The following is a 14,655-nucleotide window of genomic DNA, read 5'->3' on the forward strand; positions in this document are numbered from 1 at the left end:
CAAGTGAATTTGAAAGAGGGTTAATTATTGGAGCACTGAGAGCACTGAATGGTTTGGTGAGTATGAAAAAGAATGACTTTCATAGACACCAGATCTGAACACCTATGGGAGATTTTGGGCCAACATGTTGGACAGTGCCCTCCACCGTCATCATCAAAACACCAACTTAGGGAATGTATTTTGGAAGAATGGTGTTCTTTCCCTCCAGTAGTGTTCCAGAGACTCTAGAACCTATGCAACAGCGTAATTAAGCTGTTCTGACGGCTTGCAGTGTCCCAACACATTGTACTTACTATATGTGTGTGCATGTCTTCTTTTTTATTTGGTGCAATATTTCGCAGATGGCAGTTGTTTTATTTTACCAGCACTTCTTACCCTATGGCAGTGCTTTCTGGCTGGTGACAAAACACATGCTTTCTACTTCGCTGAGTTCTTGCACTCAGAGAAATGTTTGGGGGTTATTCTCTGGCTTTCCAAAGCACTGCATCCTGCTCATAGGCTAATGTGCACTCAATGCAATGCCTTCCAGTTACTGTTTTTGAATAAATCCTCCCTAAGTGCAAGAGAAACCAAAAAGGACAGACACTTCAAATGACTCATTCTGAGTTATATTTTTCATAGTATATTTAGCGGGCCAAGCAACGAAGTTGCTGGAACCCTTTTATGTTTGTACGTTTTATTATTATTATTCTCCAGGGCCATTTTCAGAGGTCCATACCTCGGTCCCCTCTGGTTCAAAACGCTCCAAACTTTGCCTGATTGTAGATGGCCAAGGTCCGAAGGCCAAGGCCAAGGTCCGAAGGCGCTGTAGCACTCAGTCAAAAATGGAAAAAGTGAAGCTCAGATCTCATGAACCAAATGTCGAAGAGACATGCAACCAAGTTCCAGATATACCCCTTCTCATGCTGACCAAAAAAGTCTCTGGGGTCTTTCAAATTCGCCCCTTGGATTTTCCTCCATTTTGAATTTAGTGAAAAACACGTTAATGACATCTCCTCCGAGACCGCTGAACGGATTTGCATGCCGTTTGGTGTGAAGGACCTTTGAACCATTATCTTTAAAAGTTATATAAGGAAAGTTGATATCTCAAATAGTACGGCCGAAATCAGCCATGGAGTGATTGGAGTCATTGATTTCTTTATAAGTAGGATGTATAGCTATTAGCTAGCCATCTATAATAGTCTTTGTATAACAGACCCTGGTTCAATTCCCCATTGAGATGTTCCAAGGTTTGTATTTCAGAAATGTATAGCCACTCTGTACTTTTCAGCCTTCACACAACAATATATATCCCCTCTGTAATACCATGATTCTCATATGTTTAGGAGAATTTCTGGTTTCAAGGACTTTTTGTTTTGTTTTGATTTCCTCCCCTTTGGACATCCTGACTAGTGGCATTGGGCATTTTTAAATAGCAAAAAATTTCTCTTGTGAGAGCATGCAGTAATGCTGAAATGCAGCTTGCAGCTTTAATAAGTGATATTGTCCCTATAACAAGGCAAATTCTGGGTCGGTGTGAATGTACAAATGTATGCATATTATCTAATGTTACTAGGAAATAGAAAATTATGTTGATTCCGTATCCAAAACCATACTCCACACAAACATTATCCTTACTAAATAATGAATCATGTTAATTCTGAAATATACTATAAGCATAATTTGTAATTAAAATGTATTATCCAAAAGGTGTTGACTGAAAAAAATATGTTTTAGCCTGTTGACCATAGGAATCTTTTCTGCTGTTTTGTCAGATTGAAAGGTGGATTTTAAACATAAAAAATGTGGTTGCAGCCCTGTAATGGTGAATTGGATCTCAATCTTCCTACATTAAAGGCAATACCTCAGAGAGAGACAAAACTGTGTTTCACTTTACACACAACTGTGTCAAAAGCAGCAGCTGCAAAATCATACCAACACAGAAATAACCATATAACAATGCTTTTAATTCAAAAGACATCCTCCTAACACAAATAAGACTTTTGGACCAACAAACATTATTTTATTTTGATTCTTTCATTTCTTTCTGTACATTCAACATCTCTATACAATGGTCATAAGGGGTTGTGGCAAAGGTCTGGATCACTCTATGGCTGCTGTGCCGGTTCTCTGGTTCTGTATCATCTCTGTACACCGTATTGTAGGGACTCTGTAACACAATGTATTCATTGGTCAAAGGCCACAGAAGCACAAACCAAGTAGGCTTGACAATAACCGTATTACGTTACGTTTTCACAGTAATCATTTGTTTCATGGAATTAGTTTCATGGAAGCCTGTATCCTCACTCTCAGATTACTGTATGATGTGTGTGTGTGTCCAAAAAAAGGAAATGGACATCTAATGTAAAGCTCTGTTTATTAAGGTTAATAGCACTGGGAAATATCCATACCTTTACTCCAATTCTAGGTCTCTTCTACCATTTCTAGGCTGTAAGTAAGACAAGGAAATGTTACTGACACATGGATTGAAAAATCTTTGAAGAGAGAGAAATAAAGTTCTATCTGTTATACCCGATATATGAAGTACCCTCTGGTCTGAATTGCCCCTGGCCCCTGGAGGTCATTCTAAACAGAAAGGACAACAGATATCAATGAAAAGGTTCTGTAAATTCAGGCAGTGTCTCATTCCTGTAAAGCAGCATATATTCAACCAACAACCACTTTCTGATGAAAAAAAAGTTTAAAATTACAGAAACATTTTAAAAAAGTTTCAGTTGGATGATAAACTTGTTTGGTAGACATCCTTCTTTCCTAGCTAATTTCCCACTTATGTTCACTTCGCCATAGGTAGAACCACTAATGCAGTCATTACTCATGGCTCTCCCATTGAGTTTCCAACGTAAACAGAATTGAGCTGACTACTTTCACCTTTTTGACTCAGTTTTAGTGCGTCTACTATGTGAATGCCAATCCTAGGTAAAATGCAGGGTTAATTAATGCTCAGTAAAAGCACAGACTTGTACAGTGTAAGTTCCCCTGTCAGATGCACTAATTTCAGACCATAATTGCCTGCATCATGGAAAAGAACAGCTAATGTGAACAGACGAGGGTCCTCCGTACGCACAGTGAAAGACATGCTCCATTTACACAACCACACATTGCATACACAAGGCCCATATTAGAGCAAGATGCTGAGACAAAAATGACAGGGCCTCCTTCACACACTGACCAAGTGAAGAAAGTGAAGTCTACATTTAATCCAGGTGTCCGATACAGATGATAACTGAGGAAACGTCAATAGTTTGCGTTTACCCATGCAAATGGAAGACGTGGTGCTCACTAGACCATTTGTGTGACCGTTACTACTACACTTTAACAAAGCCCTGTTTGTTGTGGTGGCTTTGCCAAACAGCAGTCTAAAAGACCTCTCGGTGTTTCAGATGCAGAATAGATGTAGAAAAGGAAAATGCAGGGGGTACATACGCGGACCACAACCTCCTCTCCTCTCCCTCGTCTGCTGTGGAGCTGAGGAATTAGCTGCAGGAGAGGGTGCATCACAGAGGACTGACACATCCACAAAACAACCACATACGGACAGACATGAAGAAACATGAGAACCATGAACAGCTGCCCTGAGAGGCAGGGCTATGGGCTGCAGAGAGGACTCCATACATACACATTCACCCCTGATAGGCCACCCATTTGGGGACGTACACAAACGCATGCGCCATCGGACGCAGCGATGTGCACAATCACATCGGCAGTCGGCACACACATGACCTGCATGCCACAGCTGCGTCGAATGCCCTCAACACTCACAAGTATTTTTCCTTTCTTTTCCAATTTGCACTAAGCTACTACATACAATTGTTTCAAAATATTTATATGATTGATCATTTAGCAATTTGAATTGATATTTTAAAACCCTGTAGGTATCTATAACCAAAAATGTGTTTTAGAAAATAATTTGCAGAAGGCAAAACAGATATTCAAAACATTTAATTAATTATCAATGTGGTGAAAGGATTTTCATATACCTGAGAGTTATTAAAATATACTCTAGATCCATACTTCATCATGTTCTTATTTCAATGATTTTATCTGTAATTGAAAAACAATGTGACATGCCTACCTTTAAATAGCTTTTCTCAAGCTTGTGTGCGTCAGAGAGAAAAGGTTTGCCCAAAAGATTTGTTCACAGCAGTGATTGGTCACAGCAGGAGATTCCTGTGATTAAATCTCATAAAGGTAATGAAAATGACAGACAGAAAGTAGCAAAACCATCTCATAACATTTTCACTACCTTAATGAGATCAGATCCTGCTTTAATATGGCCCCATTCTTAGGACTGTCTAACCAGAACTTCTTACTGTGACACTTAAAACACTGACATTTGCATCCCCTTCAATGCAATATGCAACTGCCTAATACTAGCAGATTATTTTGTGTGACGATCAATGCGGAAAAAAAACTGGAAGTCGTCATCAACACAGAGAAAGCCAAGTGCATTAGAAGTGATGATGTCAAATTGATGTGTCATTGGACCAGGTGGTCCAGAATGGTACTGTTTTTATAATCTAAATAAAGAATGTTGAAACAGTTTCGACCCGCCCTGAAATCTGTTTTTGTTTGATTTAATCATTGTTTGTCGGTTAAGATGCTTAAGAACGGGTTGTCCTGCAGTTCAAGAAGAAGAGGGCTATTTGTTTGATCCCCACATAAGGCAGTTGGAGAGTGGAGAAAGACACACACACTCACACACACACACACACACACACACACACACACACACACACACACACACACACACACACACACACACACACACACACACACACACTGGGAGTCCTCAGTACAACCCTGTGTTCAATTGCAGACTCTGCATTCATGTTTAGGTCAACACACTATCCACATGCAGGCCATGCGAGGACATGCTGTATGTATTCATATAATTCAGATTAGACAGCAGGGATATTGTACTGTTATTTTGGCCAGACACCATAAGGGTTACCACATTGGCAGCATTAAAGGAGTTGTTTTACTGTGCTGAATAAAGCCAGTCTCCACCCAGTGGCAATAAATACAGTTACATCCCAAACCAATTAATGAAACCATCCCAGGAAATAGAGGATGCCAATTTGGTGCCATTACAATGATCTGGAGACTTGAGAAGAAAACAGGCACTTAAAAATACAATCTCCCATTAATTATTCAGACAGGGCATAGAATTAGTGCCTTCATTGATCTCATTTAGGCTGATGATGTTCCTTAGTCAGTTACACCAAGGACATAGCCCGAGAGAGGGGGACAATTCCCATTCTCATGCAAACCAGACAGGATACATTGATGTCAAAACATGCCCCCCCCCCCCCCCCCGAAAAAAAAAGTGCTCCCAAGAAAGTGTGCATGCAGAGTAAGAGACCTTAATTTTCACCCTTTTCCATACCAGGGAGGAGTAAACTATGGGATTTCCTGTAACAGGAAACTTGAAACATGGGGGCAGGACTGGATTACTGGTCCAGCTGAAAGAGCATGTGTCCCAGTGCCACTGAACGCCCACATTTTTTATACATCTTTAGATTATCATTTCGAGACATTTTTATTTATAACTGCTAAATGTTCATTCAGCCTCATGACAAAATGTGAACAACAGCTTTAGATTTTGCTACACTAAAGTATTTTTTTCTTTGCGCCATAATAAAAGCTAGGTGTCCTGGGGGACCAAATGCAGTAGTCCGGCCCTGTCTGGGGGCCTGTCTTCTTTGAAAGACAGCCCTTTCATTTTATGAGCTGGGGGTCTGAGAAACCAATCAATCAATCAACATTTTTTATAAAGCTGTCACAAAGTGCTTTTACAAAACACCCAGCCTTAAACCCCAAGAAGCAAACAACAGTAGTGTTGAATTTCAATACAATAGAAGCAATAGTGTGTCTGTTTGTGTGTGTGTGTGTGTGTGTGTGTGTGTGTGTGTGTGTGCATGCATGCATGTGCATATGTTTTGTGAAGGTAAGAGTTCAGTTAATGTTATAAGGGACATTATCATCAATTGAGACCTGATAATATTTTGGAAAAATGTGTCAAGATTAAAATGTAAAATAGTTACAGAATACCAAAAAGGACAGTACAAATCATAAAAAAATTCAGTGAGCCTTGTGTCACGGCTCAAAGCAGTACAAAGTCAACTTGAACTTTAACCAAACTTACCGCCCCTTCTGTAATGCCAACACCTTGTTGCTTAGCATAATGAAATAAAAACTGTGTACACAAGCAAACACACACACACGCAACAATAAAAATAGTCAAAACAGTTGGATTGATTGCATTAATAGGCGTGACTAAAGGGAACATTTCAGCAGACAAAAAAGAAGACATGAAATCAGGCCTACCCTTTTAGTAGGGTTGTCGTGTGCTTTCATGTCCTGCCATGGCAAAGGAAACAACTCTATTACTTATGATTAAGGACCACAAATCTGCAAGTAGAATACATTAAGTGTGTGGAAGAATGAGCGGAATGTGTGTTTATACATTTGATACAACATTTACGCTAGAACAAGGCTGGAATACCTTAGACTTCTGAAAAAGCACCAACAAACAGAATTCTCCCAAAACATTGGGCGTCTAGAGTAGCAGCCAGGGAGAAGAGCAAAGGAGGTCAGAAACAATCTAATATGGGTGTGCACACGTCTGTAATTAACTATCTATCATTGAATTTAAAAGATGAGCGGTCTGGAGAGAAAGAAATACAATTATTTTGATTGTTATTCCAGTCATACTTACCCGAAACGGCAGGTCTTTGGAGAGGTAGGAAGAGCACATATCTTCTAGCTGTGGGAGAAAAGATCACTTCTGTTATGACAGAAAATAGTGCTCTTTGTTGCAACAGAGAGACACTAGTCAGTCTTTTGGGAGGACAATAGATGGAGGCACTATAGTAATTATTGAGAGAGAAGCTATGTGATAGTTACAGAGTGAGCTTGTGTGGTTGTCATAGAAGTTTTGTGGTAGTTATAGAGAGAGGTAGTAATTAATATGTGGCCTACCTGGCTGATAACCAGTTCCTGGTCTGTTGTGACTCTTTGCTGTAGTATTGGAACACCTTCCATTGGAACACAGAAAGACACAAGCATCATTGATACTGTAGTACTGAGCTGCCTGGAATACTCAAACACGTTCTTACTAAACACTTTAACACATCCTTCTCTCCAACTCTTCCCCTTCTTTTAATCTGAACTGTCCTGACAACACACAGCAGGGCCTCCGTTATCTCTTCCTGTCACCTATGGGATTTAATTAAATTTCTTTAAACACCCATTATCACAGAAGAGCATTTAAACTGCTTCAATCGTTAAACGTCAGCAAATAACCCTTCACAAACATGATTTATCACGGCACAGGAGAATAATTGGCACAATTGTCATTCTAAATCAAGGTTTTAATCACTTGTGACATTATTGCTTTTTGGAGTAAAATCACAGCCACTAATAGAAGTTATTACAAAATTGCCAGTGTGTCAGGGTCATAATCTGCCTGTCTCAGATAAGCCCCATGCATGGCTGAAGGGTAAGTGTGAAAGATTCAAGATTAAGAAATGACTGAGAAAAGGGAGATGAGAGATAGGCCTAGATAAAATACAATACAGTGCAATAATTATACTAAAACAAACATTTTACAGAATTGTATCAAAACAAATGTGTAGCTTAAACAATGGCACAACAAAACTCGCAGTGTGTGTGAAGTAGGGTTCAGTTATGATGGACAGCCTGCATGTGAAACTAATAATTCTCATCTACAACTGGTGCAACCAGGACATTATGTACAATGTAACAGAAAGACTCAAGACACTGTGAGTACGTAATGAAACCATGAAGTACATCTACTGTAAAGCTGTCTGTTGTTTGAATATATACCCCCATTTAAGTGTTTTGATTCAGTTGTAGTGTTTTAAAGATTTCATTGACATTTTACACACTCAAACATTCGGCAATATTGAAAACAACTATTCAGGGTTAAACTGAAACTGATGAAAAAAACAACACCAACATAAAACTTAATAAAAGAAATGCAAGTCAATTTTCGGTGTTCCTTTTTTTCCTTCATCTTTTACACCTCAAGTCATAAGGTGAAATAGATTAAAATAAAGAAAAGCAGCAGTGGCGTCTGTTGTCAAATGGAAAAACGGTATCCTCTTTTTACTCCAACGACTTCACTACAACATGCAGTCATCTCTCCTTAAATGAACATTGGCAGACATAGGCAAGCAGAATCCATCTGTCATTTCTTGGTTGCTGACATTCTACAGAGTTTCCTCAATCACTCAATATTCCAAAACAGTTTTGTGAAACATTTCAGATATTGCTTCCAGTTCCTGAGAAGATTTCATCTGAGTGCATATGGTTAACATGCTACAGGTCTATCAGACGGAGTTGTTTAAACGGAACCCTGGCAGATGGCCGTCTCCACACTGTAAAATGTAATTTGCTTTTTGCTCGGTTTCATTCTATGTAAGTCTTGAGGCTCAGTTGGGACACTGGAGAGAAGCATGACTACATTTGCAGTCACACATTGTGATGTGTAGTTAAACTTGTCGCGGGGGACAGAGAAGGATGAACAGGTGTATCTGAATGAGCTGATGACTATTAAAGGTTAGTTTGGCTTAGCTAGGGATTAAACACAAGCCTGATTTAAAGAATATTCTAACAAGAGAAAGAGCTCTGTATCTTTCTCCCTCAATAGGTCAAAACATTTGTGTGTCTGGTTTCCGGGTTTGCAGGTTGAGGCCAGATTGGAAAAGAAAGACATCCCGAGGACCTTCTTCTCAGTCTTCTCTTTTTTCATCTTTACACCTGGATGACTGGTCGGAATTATGGACCAGGGAACGTCAGATTCACTGGCGCAGGCAAGGTTCCTCTTCCAAGTGGTGTTGAACAGATCTACTGCAAAGAGTAGGTGGAGACCTGAAACCAGTGCACCTAAGGAGTGAAGGAAGTGGCACTGGGTTCCAGTCCCACCACAGCCACCTATCTGAACCCTCACTGTGGTGGTATCACAAGGTAGCCAGGATCAGTAACAGACACCAATGGTTCTCTACTAGAGATGGCAACATCTGCGGCTGGGTTTTGCACCGTGTCAAACTGGGCATAACCGCATACCTTTTAAGAGGCTTAATAGCCTAAATGTCACAGCTCCCATCCTGGCGCATAATGTACTATCGGCTGGTGGACAAATGTGCAAATAGCATGCACGCAGTTTGGACGGAAGCAAGTATTCTCTCCCTTAGAGAGCAGGAGTTATAGATATGCCCTTACCTTCTATGTGCATTGGTTAAGAATCAATAAAAATTCCTGTCAGCAAATCCATAAATTCTGTAATGGATAACAACTTAAATGGACAAAATTATAAACTCAAGTTCTCTGATTTTGGTACAAAAATGAAAATCGTCCCACAGGACCTAGACCGTGGATCCCTTGAGAATAAAATAAAATCTATTATAAAAAAATATACAGTTTGATGTGATAAAAAAGAGAACAAAATACATCAACAAGAAACAGTAAATATACATATTTTGTTAAGGTGATCTCGGATATTACAGCAATGTGACAATACCAATTAAGAGAGCTGAATGTGTTGACATTGCGAACACAGAACGTTAAATTGAATGCAACAGGCAAGAAATGCAAGAAATGACCAATAAGTAGAATGATAATCTGCAGGTAACGAAAAGAAAAAACAATACAAAAGCATTTCAAACTGAAACCGCTCCTTTTGTAACGATGTTCCGAAGACTAAGAACACGCAATTAGGCGCAGTGATGATTAGGTTAAGTTTGGCACGTGAGACACTTGAGTTAAACATGGACATAGATGTATTACATTTCATTAGCCTACATAAAAATTTTCTACCCTTTTTAACGAGTTGTAAATTATGTTTACTGTCAAGAAAAATAGACGATGGATTAATTCGTCTAAAAATAAAAGAGTAAAATAAAAGAGTAGCTAAATGTACTTTTAAAACACTTCATGTAGTGATGATGTATAAAGTAAACTATTTCTAAATATGTTTGAACGGTTTGTAACAACATTTGCTTAATATTTTTCAAAATATTCAATTAGGTTACATTGAACCAGCAAAACTGTTAAATGGCTTAGACATGTAGAAATGCACTTAACTTTCCATATTCTACTCACAAAACGTTGTCCAAATATATTTTAAAACTTACTTTTGCAGACAGGGATCGCTGAGATGAGGAGAACCATGAGAGTCAGACTCGCGCTGCTGAGCGGGTTTTTTGCGCTGGCGCTGAGGCTGCTCATGTAGCTCGCGCTGCTGGTCTGAGAGACTCTATTTTGGCACTGAGAGGTCTTCATCATTACTTCTCTCTAGTTGCTTTTGGCCTGTGTTCTTGTTAATCTGATATATAATCTTCAACCGGAAAAATTTTAAAGCACGAGGCTACACCCTCTCTACATCAATGACACTACACCGCGTCATTAATTCCACATGCATGCATACACTAGGGCCTGTCTAATTGATGATTGAGGCAATGAGGAAACAAAGCTATAACAACAACAAAATGTTTGCCTGAATAATACACCACGACTTAAATGACATCACCGCTGTTTTTCTACCCACTTATATAAGAAAAGGAAGGGCCATTTAAGACTTCTGGACACTGTAGTCTGAAATAGAATGTTTGGGGCCACTTGCTTTGCACAACAGGTCAGCGAATCAGACTTAACACAAAAATAGAAATATAAAGAACTAAAAATGCAGAACGACGTTAAACACAAACTCTCACACATTACTGCCCAAGGGTTGCTAGGACTGACACAGCAATGTATTGTAGCTTATAGTGTAATTTAGTGGGAGAGGTTATGGTTGACCTGAGTTAAAGGCATTTAAGCAAACAAAAGCCTTATGAGAGAGCCTCATGACATATACAGATGGAACAGATTTTTATCTAACTTCCCACAACTCCATACCTTCATAGTACTTTGATTTGGTTTAATATTCTTTCAACATTGCTTCCAGAGCAAACATTTTGTAATTTCTCTGTGTAACATCTATACAGTAAACCCATTAGAAGGATTAGCCAGATTGGTTTAAAGTCACTATTTACTGACACTTTATAAATAGTGGATATCAAAATTATACACACCCCTGTTAAAATGCCAGGTTATTGTGATGTAAAAGAATGAGACAAAGATAAATCATGTCAGAACTTTTTCCACCTTTAATGTGACCTATAACGTGAACAATTCAATTGTAAAACAAACTGAAATCTTTGAGGGGGAAAAATAAAAAATTAAAACTCACAATAACCTAGTTACATAAGTGTGCACACCCTTAAACTAATATTTTGTTGAAGCACCTTTTGATTTTATTACAGCACTCAGTCTTTTTGGGTAGGAGTCTATTAGCATGGCACATCTTGAAGTGACAATATTTGCCCACTCTTCTTTGCAAAAGTGCTCCAAATCTGTCAGATTGCGAGGACATCTCCTGTGCACAGCCCTCTTCAGATCACCCCACAGATGTTCAATTGGATTCAGGTCTGGCCTGAAAGGTGAACTTCATCTTCAGCTTTCTAACGGACGCCTGAAGGTTTTGTGCCAAAATTGCCTGGTATTTGGAACTGTTCTTAATTCCCTCCACCCTGACTAAGGCCCTGGTTCCAGCTGAAGAAAAACAGCCCCAAAGCATGATGCTGCCAACACCATGCTTCACTGTAGGTATGGTGTTCTTTGGGTGATGTGCAGTGTTGTTTTTGCGCCAAACATATCTTTTGGAATTATGGACAAAAAATTCAACCTTGGTTTCATCAGACCATAACAAGTTTTTTACACGCCTCTTCAACATGGAAGTCGGGGAAAGAGCCTAAGGAGTGGCGGACCTGGGTGGTGGTTCCCTGTTCAAAAAGGGGGACCAGAGGGTGTGTGCCAATTTCAGGGGTATCACACTTCTCAGCCTCCCTGGGAAAGTCTACTCAAAGGTACTGGAAAGGAGGGTTCGGCAGATAGTCAAACCTCAGATTGAAGAGGAACAATGCGGATTCCGTCCTGGTCGCGGAACAACCGACCAGCTCTTTACTCTTGCAAGGATCCTGGAGGGGGCCTGGGAATATGCCCATCCTGTCTACATGTGTTTTGTGGATCTGGAGAAGGCGAATGACCGGGTCCCCCAGGAGATACTGTGGGAGGTGCTGCGGGAGTATGGGATGAGGAGGTCCCTTTTGAGGGCTATCCAATCCCTGTACGTCCAAAGTGAGAGCTGTGTTCGGGTTCTCAGTAGTAAGTCGGACTCATTCCAGGTGGGGGTTGGCCTCTGCCAGGGCTGCGCTTTGTCATCAATCCTGTTTGTAACTTTTATGGACAGGATATCGAGGTGTAGTCAGGGTGGGGAGGGTTTGCAGTTCGGTGTCCTGGGGATCTCATTGCTGCTTTTTGCATATGATGTGGTCCTGATGGCATCACCGGTCTGTGACCTTCAGCACTCACTGGACTGGTTCGCAGCCGAGTGCGAAGCGGTTGGGATGAGGATTAGCACCTCTAAATCTGAGGCCATGGTTCTCAGCAGGAAACCGATGGAGTGCCTTCTCCGGGTAGGGAATGAGGCGTTACCCCAAGTAAAGGAGTTCAGTATCTCGGGGTCTTGTTCGCAAGTGAGGGGACAATGGAGCGGGAGATTGGCCGGAGAATCGGAGCAGCAGGGGCGGTATTGCATTCGCTTTACCGCACCGTTGTGACGTAAAGAGAGCTGAGCTGGAAGGCAAAGCTCTCGATATACCGGTCAATTTTCCTTCCTACCCTCACCTATGGTCATGAAGGCTGGGTCATGACCGAAAGAACAAGATCGCGAGTACAAGCGGCTGAAATGGGTTTTCTCAGGGTGGCTGGCTTCTCTCTTAGGGATAGGGTGAGAAGCTCAGCCATCCGTGAGGAACTCGTAGTAGAGCCGCTGCTCCTTTGCGTCGAAAGGAGCCAGTAGAGGTGGTTTGGGCATCTTGTAAGGATGCCCCCAGGACGTCTCCCTAGGGAGGTGTTCCAGGCATGTCCAGCTGGGAGGAGACCTCGAGGTAGGCCCAGGACTAGGTGAAGAGATTATATTTTGACACTGGCCTGGGAACGCCTCGGGACCCCCCAGTCAGAGCTGGCAAATGTGGCTCGGGAAAGGGAAGTTTGGGGTCCCCTGCTGGAGCTGTAATGTCTCTGTTGTGCCATATTTTCTCCACTTGATGATGACTGTCGTCACTGTGTTCCATGGTATATCTTATGCTTTGGAAATTATTTGGACCCTTCTCCTGACTGCTATCTTTCAACAATGAGATCCCTCTGATACTTTGGAAGCTCTCTGCAGACCATGAAATGTCAGGAAAATCCTACAAGAACAGCTGAACTTTATTTGTGATTAATCACTTTAAATGATGGCAGGTGTGTAATGACTTGTATTTATCATGAGTTTGAATGTGATTGGTTATAAGAGGGTGTGCACACTTATGCAACCAGGTTATTGTAAGGTTCTTATTTTTCATTTTTCCCCCTCAAAGATTTCAGTTTGTTTTTCAATTGAATTGTTCACATTATAGGTAACATTAAAAGTGGAAAGAATTCTGACATGATTTATCTTTGTCTCATTCTTTAACATCACAAAAACCTGGCATTTTAAAAGGGGTGTTTAGACTTTTGATATCCACTGTACATAAATAAACAATGTAACTGCGTGGCTCAGCAAGCACACATGTCCTGAGCCAGTCAACCATTGTACTGAACCCATCAGTTCTATTTGTTTCCATTCCCTCAGAAATACTTCAGTAGTGTTAGTGGGACCCATAGTTCATCAAAGCTAGCCCTTTCTCAGTAGAAGTCATGCAATCTATCACGGTAATATGTGCCTGTATTCTTCAGTTGATATCAATGGCACTGTAAATCAGTTTGTTACTGCTCATACTAAAACAGCAACATTTTGTAATATCATTATAATTTTATCAGTTTTCTATGCTTGATTTGGTAAAAATGTCTCTAACTGTACAATATCATAGATACTGGAAAGGTATCGCCCAGAGCAGAAATGTATATTTGGTTGCTTAGTGATGTAATCGGTAAGTGTCAGTTCCCTCTTAAGAGGGCAAAATATCCCTTACAAAGAAGAATTTCGTCAGGCATTAGGATGAGCTTCATTGGATATTGCAGTCACAGTAGGGAAACATCATACATATGAACCCATAAATGTGGTCCACATTAGCTAATTTCATACAAATCTCAGATGAAAAAAATACATTGGAGGATTCTCTAACCTTTGTGTAAGTGGGTGTGTGTGTGCATTTTTATGTGTGTACACTCATATTTGCACAGAGATCAGTTATACTGTAACTGACGCACAGAAGGGAATAATATATGACACACACAATATGTTCAGCGCCACTGGGAGATACACCTCAGAAATCAAATTAATGAATAAATATGAGGGAAAAGATCCCTTACAACAGAGTTATTACTTGAGCTGCAATTGGTCACAAGTACAAATAAACAATTATAAATAATGTGGATGAAGGAATTACAATTTTTAGTGAGGTCAATTAAATCAAGCGAGAATATGATTTTATGGCTTTCACCAAGATCTTCAAAATCTACCTCCTCCACTGGAACTGGGAACTCTTGAAATAAAATATGATTCTGCAATTATTCATCAATTTGTCCTAAAATACATATTTGCATAGA

General features: G+C 40.2%; 1 protein-coding gene across 5 annotated transcripts; it reads right to left on the reverse strand.

Moving 5' to 3' along the window:
* Positions 1 to 1,925: 1,925 nt before the first annotated feature.
* On the reverse strand, positions 1,926 to 10,529 carry nmu (neuromedin U). Of its 5 annotated transcripts, none has more exons than XM_010872245.3 (10): positions 10,158 to 10,529; positions 6,982 to 7,037; positions 6,719 to 6,766; positions 6,506 to 6,559; positions 6,328 to 6,360; positions 6,146 to 6,196; positions 3,424 to 3,477; positions 2,512 to 2,565; positions 2,391 to 2,428; positions 1,926 to 2,149 (listed from the first exon to the last, which is right to left on the reverse strand). In XM_010872245.3, the coding sequence occupies exons 1-9, from the start codon at positions 10,306 to 10,308 to the stop codon at positions 2,393 to 2,395; spliced, it is 537 nt and encodes a 178-aa protein (XP_010870547.1). In that variant the 5' UTR covers positions 10,309 to 10,529; the 3' UTR covers positions 1,926 to 2,149; positions 2,391 to 2,392. The 5 variants fall into 5 exon arrangements, with proteins under 5 accessions (XP_010870547.1, XP_010870546.1, XP_010870550.1 ...); XM_010872244.3 differs by having other exon boundaries at positions 3,424 to 3,504; XM_010872248.3 differs by lacking the exon at positions 6,146 to 6,196.
* Positions 10,530 to 14,655: the final 4,126 nt, after the last annotated feature.

The sequence above is a fragment of the Esox lucius genome, chromosome 8, assembly GCF_011004845.1.
Source record: "Esox lucius isolate fEsoLuc1 chromosome 8, fEsoLuc1.pri, whole genome shotgun sequence".
Taxonomy (NCBI): Eukaryota; Metazoa; Chordata; class Actinopteri; order Esociformes; family Esocidae; genus Esox; species Esox lucius.